This window comes from Magnolia sinica, chromosome 6 (assembly GCF_029962835.1).
Source record: "Magnolia sinica isolate HGM2019 chromosome 6, MsV1, whole genome shotgun sequence".
NCBI classification, from domain to species: domain Eukaryota; kingdom Viridiplantae; phylum Streptophyta; class Magnoliopsida; order Magnoliales; family Magnoliaceae; genus Magnolia; species Magnolia sinica.
The window spans coordinates 4,690,265-4,697,807 of record NC_080578.1 but is presented as its reverse complement, the minus strand read 5'-3'; the positions used below and the strand labels follow the sequence as shown (position 1 = coordinate 4,697,807).

Here is a 7,543-nt window from a genome sequence, read left to right as displayed (position 1 = left end):
GGCTCGGCACGGCACGGCACGGCTTGGCTCGGCTCGGCTCGGCGCGCGCGTGCATGTGTGGTTAATGACATAGATTAGAGCTATTGGCATAGCCCCCCACAGGACCAAATTCACATGCCCGAAGGCAAAAGGCAGCAAAAAGACTATCTTATAAACAAGATAATTTACTTTTTCAAATTCGATGTGGGACAAAACCCACAACACAAAAGTACTACAACTTTTCAAAATTAGAAGGAAATTATCAAAAATTTGAAAATTCAAAATTTAATGTTATTTTAAAACAAAATACAACATAATGCTGTTGCCGGTCAACGTCCGTAGCAACTGCCGCCAATATCGAACGTGTTGATTTTTTTTAAGCAAAAGGACCAACCTTACATGTTACTACTGAAGCCACGTGGCAAGCAATTGTCTCGCCACGTGGACGGATGCCAACAGCTTGGTATAGGCATCTTGGCCACCACCAATTTTACATGGACAAAGAAAAGACATCGCATGCGAAAAAGATCTAGATGACGTGTCAGCTCCATCGCTCCTCGTGTTGAAGATGTTTGATGGACGGCAGCTATTGCTCCACCTTAGCTCCGCTTGCGAAATTCACCATCAGTTTATTCAGTTTCTTATTGCTGATTCGTTGCTCGAAAATCCTTGAATCCTCACAGCTGAAACATAATAATTATAAATTATTTATTAGTATTTTATTAAAATAATCATTTCCTTTGAAAACGCCTGGCCCTTGTTTTAGAGATCCAGACCGTTGATGTGATGGGATCCACCTTCTAATAAACATCCGATCTACGGAAACTTTTCCGATTCTTCTCTATTTTATTCTCAGTCGTCTGCTTATAGGCCAGCGATCGAGGAGCTAAGATCATTCAAGGGGCTAAGCAATCACAGGTGTATTTTAACAATTTCGTAGGGAAACAGGGAGTTTATGTGGTGAGTGAATGGGCGGAAGTAATGGTACCTGGGGGGATAGGGCGTCACAGCTGTTAACATCTGAGCGAGTTTAATGGCGGCTTCGGGACGGTTGATGACATTGTTAAAGCAGAGATAACGGCCGTAAGTTGACGGATCCTCGAATACGCAGATGTGAGCGTCGACGAGGAACTTGACGTCTACCGTTACGAACACGCCGTCCTCGTACATCTCCGCCGCTCCCTTCAGATACGCGTTCGCGATCGAGAGATCCGGACCCGTCATCAGCCCCGCGTTAATCGACACCATGTTGATGCCTCTGTCCATGGCCAGAGCCCATGCTGTTTTCTCCGCTAGCGTCTTTGACAGCGCGTGCCATAGCTGTAGTTAAAAATTTTAAAAGGAAAAAAGTAAATTTTCTGCCATGTGGGCAAATGAATGAATCGGGAGACCCGTTAGTGGGCTGGGGCCAAGCTAAATCCGCAGGGCGTCCAACTTGGGTTAGAAATGCTATGTTATCCGTTTTAAGTAAACGGGTCCGGCCCAACCATAGAGCTAATCAATGGGATGGGCCAGATGATCTGCGCAACCCAAAATCCAAAACAAGTTAATACATATGATTCATGTATGTTTGTCTGCATGTATTTACTAATTGGGCCGGGCTTCTATTCTTAGACCTAATTGCTCATGCGGGGTCGGGTCTGTCAAGCCCGGCCTAACTGGAATTAAACGGGTAAAGCGTGGGCTGAACGAATTACCCCTGCTAAATGTCGAAATTAACCCTGAATTTATCAACATGGTAAATACCTTGAAGTTTGTACAGAAAATGGGTTCGCTCCAATTTCTCTCGTCAAAATCGACAGTTTGTTTGCGATTTTCTCTCCAAATGACGGCCGTCACGGAGGACGTGAAAACGACCTTTGCCACCGTCTCTGTCCGCGCGCACGCTTCCAAGACGTTGTGCGCTGCTCTAACTTCCACCTCCGCCATGTATTCCTGCATCCGTATTAGTATTAGTTACGTTGCGCCTGCAGCGTAATACGCATCACCCATGCTTTCGTACTAAAACTTGAAGCTTGCACATGACACGTTCCAAAGAGCACTGCGCTCAGTTTTCTGTCAGACTCGTGTCACAGAAACAGCTAAGGCTGCCAAGATGGTCCTTTTTGTACGGCAGCACTAATATTGCCGATTTTTTTACTTTAAAAAAAAAAACCTCAGTCGCGAGTCGGGTTCGTCGACATTTCTCGCGGCATCGCGGGCCACATGATAAGATGGACAGATGACTTGGACCGTCCATCTTCTTTGCACTATCAAAAGTAAGCCATGTTTCCATGATCACGCTCCAGTTGTGATCCTGTCCTCTGACTTGTCAGGTTAAATCTGGGCAACTTAAATGGTGGTCATGAATCATCAGCTTTTAGTAAGCTTTTTTTTTATAATGATGATCAGAGTATCATAGGTCCAAAACATAGGTGGTCCCGATCAATGGACCATCTCAACATGTGGGCCCGTGATGGTAAATCTGAGCCGTCCCACAGGCAAACCAGACTTGTTTCTAACCTACAAGTGCCTAGATTAGGCGGTGAAGGTTTACCACGCTAGCAGTGGTATGGTAACGCGGGCTAACTTTGATTGGTGGGCTGTTTGCTCTCAGAGATGTGCTGAATAGCCTCATCTTTAACATCATACGAATCCACCAATCAAATCTCGCTACACCACCACTAAGGTGGACCAACCATCACGTGATCCTCTGAAATGGCCTCGTGTTCTGTTCTCGATAGCACTAAAGTGTTACTAGTTGGATGGGTATACATGGATGGTTCCATCAATTAATCTCACCGGTCCATTGAGTACAAAACACTACTCATAGTTAGCCATGTGAAAATTGAACTGATCCAATCATCCAATTGATATTGAATTGGCTTTAATTTTGTTTTTCTAGCCACTCTTTCCAAGTCATCGATAGTTTGGATGGCTAGGATCGGCTAACAAAGCAATTCTTTAAAACAATCCATGAAAAGCTCTAACAAATAGATAAATTAAATTATGGGTCGTTACTCTTGCTCTGGCAGACTCCGAGGAGTTGCAACACCTGGTTAAGGGTTTGAGTATCCACAGGTGATGAAATCCCGCTAAGGTGTTGAGTGTGTGCGTGTGTTAAAAAAAAAAGAAGAAGTTAAATTAAATTATATATTGTACTTATTTTTGCATAAACAATCTCGACCTTTCATATTAAGGGCTATTGATCAGACGTTTAATAATTCAGAAGCTTGAATGGTAATCAAGGAAATATGCAGTGGCCCTGATGAACAGTCTAGATCAATGGATGTACTGTCCTGTGTCGCAATCCGACCAGGAACACAATACTTATAGTAGCAATATTCTTAATAGAGATAACGAATGCTTACGTCGTAGCTTGATTGGTATTTGGGAGGCTCGAACGTGTAGAACAGACCCGAGCAGCCCTTTATGGCATCCATGATACTCTGATAATCAAAGGGATCCGAATGGAAGACCCGAAGGCTCTTGTTGTCAGACGAAAGTCCCTTGAACAGCTGCAAATCCCCTACACACCCATGTATAAAAATCACATAAGAGTGGGCCAGAATATCAATACCATGAACATGTATGGGCAAGAGAACCAAATAAAAATTAAAATTTAAAAAAGAAAGAAAAAAAAAAAAAGAGCCAATAAAAGGGCAGGAAGGAGAGATGGTATTGCTAACCATGGTTTTGGACCGCTGCATGGACGGTGTAGCCTCTTTGTAGCAGCTTCTCCACAAGGCACGTGCCCAAGCGGCCCGATGCATCCATCACACAAACGGTTTTTGGGTTTTCATGGGGAGAAGCTTCTGGTGCCATGAGAGAGAGAGAGAGAGAGAGAGAGAGAGAGTGTTGGGGTTGGGGTTGGATGAGTTAGGAGAGAGTGTTTGTATTTAAAAGAGGCTGAGAGAGAGGTAGCATTGAAAGAGCGTGTGAGTAGACGGGTGGGAGGTGGTTGTTAGCGAGAGGAAGGTAGGAATTATTTGATCCAGGGGTCGAGGATTTAGGTAGCATCATCCACCCTAATCTTTGTACTTTTGACAAGTGGAGCCCATGGGTCAATGATCCAATCCGTTGATCTGAATTTCCTTACTTTGGACTATTGACCCCACAAAATCTCGCAGATTGAACCATCTTAATCCTTGTATCGGTGGTTTGTAAATAGAACGGTTAACAAGAAAGGTTCACATTCAATTTAGAAAAGTCAAAGATCGTATGTACATGAGCTTCTAATCTGGGAGGGTTTTCGGAATCAACGGTCTTGATAACCGTGTCATGGGGCCCATCTGTCCCTATTCAAGGCTGGAGGATTATTGTGGATGTCCTCGGGTCGAGGGTCTGATAATTCGACGAGGGGAAGGTAAGAGCGTGCATTCAATCGAAGAGGTTTTGGTAAGAGCATGTGTTGGTTAGAATAGTCGCATTGTTATAGTACCCCCACACAAGGGAAACGGATTGGCTACTCCCTCTGGCTGCTGGTCGATGCTCTGTGGGCTCCACCATGAGGTATATGTTTCATCCATGCCGTCCATCTGTTTTTATAGATCATTTTATGGTATGTGAAAAAAAATGAGATATATCTCAACATCAAGTGGACCACATTACAGGAAACAGTGTTAAATGAACGTTGACCATTAAAAATATTTTGGGGGCCATAAAAGTTTTGGATAAAGCTGATATTATTTTTTCCCTTCATCTGGGTCTTTATGACCTAATCAACAGATTGGATGTCAAATAAACAGTACAGTGGGCCTTATGAGGATTTTAATGGTAGATATCCAATCATTATTGTTTTCCTGTGGTGTGGTCCACCTAAGATTTATATCCTTATTATTTTTTGTACCAATATTAAAATGATCCGTAAAAATGGATGAACGGAATGGATGAAACACATACATCATGGTGGCGCCCACAGAGCACCGACCATCGGCCACGGGGCTGGTGTAAGGGGAAGTAGCGAATCCGTCTCCCAACAGAAGGCTCAAGTGGGCCCCATCTTCTGCCTATGAGTGAACAGCGGCTACCCTTTTCTTTTCTTTGAGTGGGGCCCACTTAAAAGATCCTTTTCTTGCAATGCTCCCCTCACGCACTTAGCTGGCCGTTCACATTCCCGCTCAACAAGATCCGTTGCCTGTTGAGGCATACGCCCATACTTATTCTTATGATCTGAACCATTCATTGTTTATCTGCCACCGTGGATAGGAGATTACATAAATATTCTGCTGAATCGTTGATTATAACCTTAGATATTTTACTCTTGCATGATGACTGTTAAAAGAAAATTGTCAATGGTTGAAGATCAAATTAACAAATCATTTGTCAGAATCATCTTTTCAGCTTGAACAGCTGATCACAGCCCATCATGGGTATATTCCAGAAGATGAACGGTGTTGATCGTCCAAATATTTGTGCATGTGGGCCTCATGAGGAGATGAATCCAGGTAGCCTATGAGAAGCGACTTACACAAAACAAGATTGCATCGAAACACATTAATGGTGCATCCGTCTAGGAGCAAACAGGGCATTTTATTGGTACAGCTGCAGATTAATCAACCGCAACCAATTTCTTAACAGATGATGGGACCCACAATCAAATGCATTGAAGAAAAAAAAACAGAAGTTTTACTCAAATACATCCAGACGTATTACAACACCATACGTCATGACTTTGATCTTTGAATCTGGGTCATCTTCCAATAATCCAAACCGTTTATACGACAAGTTTCACTTTTTAAGTTGGAAAATCAACAAATAAAAGCTATCAGCTGGATGATTTGAACCTTTGATGAGTTGGTTCATTTGATTTGAACATGAACGGTCATCGTAAAGTTCGTATGATCAATCGATCGAAATACAGTCTGAGAGTTTTCTTGAGCATCCACCATGCAAGGGGATCGCTATAAAATGAACGGCTTTTGCCATCGATAAAGATCAAAATTCAACGGCTACAGTCCGATGTAGGTTGGGATATATTCGAGCAAACCGCAAGAGAAAAACCAAAATAGTTGACATTGTTCTTGGACTTTTCTTAGGATTAGCTGAAAGAGAAATACCGTGATACTCCGGCAGACTATGATGGATGATATGCAGGCAGTTCGAAAATACTCGGAAATTGCTTATTTCGCATGTAAATCATTCAAAATGAACCGTCCAGATTATGGGCAGTTGTTAGTTGTATATGGGAAAAAAAAAAAAGTACGGTTATTTCTTTACTGAAATATTAGATTGCTGGACATTTACCAACCGTTAGAAAGGACAAATATCCAATAGGCTTGTTTCAAAAAAAAAAAAGTGTACATGAATCAGAGGTTAGAATTATTTTTTTAAAAAAAAAACCTTAATTTTATATTTTGAATTTAATACAGTGTGTTCCAAAATTTAGACTGTTTAGTTTGGGTTAAAATATTCCATGTGTTCCATATCTCAGTGCCTGCGTATCAAGCGTCATACCCAACCAGAGTATCAAAAACTCCCCTTGCTGAAATTTCGCTATTTGGACGGACGCAGATTCCTTGCGCAAGCCTTTTGCAAGTCGGTTCGAATCCGTCGCATTCTTTTCTCCACTGTTTCATCTTCTCGTATGGCCCACTTGAGTTTTGCAACCTCCTTGTTTTCGGTAGCATGCCCTAAAATGAGCTAAAAAATGGATGTACGGATTAGATTTCTCATAAACATCACGGTAGACCCCACCTTGCATAGCGTCCCTGATATAGTACATAACAAAAAATGAAGGGGTACGGAATATGTCCACGTGGCACGCATGTGCAGGCCCGCCATGAGCTCCCCTCACCACAAAAACCAAGGTGGGCCACTCATCGCTTGAGCCGCACATCAAGTTTTAAAGGATTGCCAGCTCTCACACACCCTCTCCACCTGCCAAGGCTCTTCATGTTACACCCACCCAATGAATGGTTGGGATCGCACGCTAGTGTCCTGTGTGGGCCCGCTCTGAGTAGCCTTTTCCATCTCTGTTTGCGCGCCTCCCGTAGCATAAAGTACTTCAGTTTGAGAACATCATCAGGTGGTCCATCATGGATGGCTAGTAGCAAAGAATATGATAGTTAGGATAGCTGTGACCGTCCAATCCCAGTCATAGATGGCCAGTAACGAAAACTATGATAGATCGGATAATTTTGACCGTCCAATCCTCAACTACACGAAGGAAAAAAATAATCCGACCTGCCGGATTCGAACCAGCGACCTAAGGATAATCTGCATGATTTTACAACTACAGTCCTCCGCTCTACCAACTGAGCTAAGGTCGGGAGTTGATCACCTACGTTTTCTATATTATAAATTAGTGATTGTCTCCTGCCATTAAGATCATCTGAATTCACTGAATAGTCGGGGTTCAGAGGCGAAATTTTTATTCGATAAGAGCGCTTAGTTCCATGGTCCATCTACAGCATGGCCCACCACTTGGACTGTCTAGATTCAGAATTAAAAATCTAATTCGATCAGAGGACCATCTACAATATGCCCCACCACTTGGATGGTCCGGATTGGTTGATCGTGTAACCCGATTACTGCTGATTGACCACATAACACAAGACTGTTTGGCTGCGCAGCAAACTCATTT

The 7,543-nt window shown here is 42.9% G+C and overlaps 1 protein-coding gene and 1 non-coding gene across 2 annotated transcripts; both read right to left on the bottom strand.

Annotated features, from left to right (window-relative positions):
- Positions 1 to 325: 325 nt before the first annotated feature.
- LOC131248015 (cinnamoyl-CoA reductase-like SNL6) lies at positions 326 to 3,846 on the bottom strand. The gene is made up of 5 exons (XM_058248046.1): positions 3,648 to 3,846; positions 3,330 to 3,487; positions 1,726 to 1,914; positions 968 to 1,299; positions 326 to 662 (listed from the first exon to the last, which is right to left on the bottom strand). Exons 1-5 carry the CDS (start codon positions 3,781 to 3,783, stop codon positions 566 to 568), a joined length of 912 nt encoding a protein of 303 aa, XP_058104029.1. The 5' UTR covers positions 3,784 to 3,846; the 3' UTR covers positions 326 to 565.
- Positions 3,847 to 7,137: 3,291 nt separating this feature from the next.
- Positions 7,138 to 7,229, bottom strand: TRNAY-GUA (transfer RNA tyrosine (anticodon GUA)). Its single transcript is given in 2 exon segments — positions 7,138 to 7,173; positions 7,193 to 7,229. It is a non-coding gene; the product is annotated as a tRNA-Tyr (tRNA).
- Between the last annotated feature and the right edge of the window lie 314 nt (positions 7,230 to 7,543).

Excerpts from the sequence above, each read along its gene's own strand:
- LOC131248015 (XM_058248046.1), bottom strand. The coding sequence starts at position 3,783 with ATGGCACCAGAAGCTTCTCCCCATGAAAACCCAAAAACCGTTTGTGTG. Across the intron at positions 1,915-3,329 it reads AATACCAATCAAGCTACGAC|GAATACATGGCGGAGGTGGA; the intron begins GTAAGCATTCGT and ends ATACGGATGCAG. Across the intron at positions 663-967 it reads GTGACGCCCTATCCCCCCAG|CTGTGAGGATTCAAGGATTT; the intron begins GTACCATTACTT and ends ATTATGTTTCAG.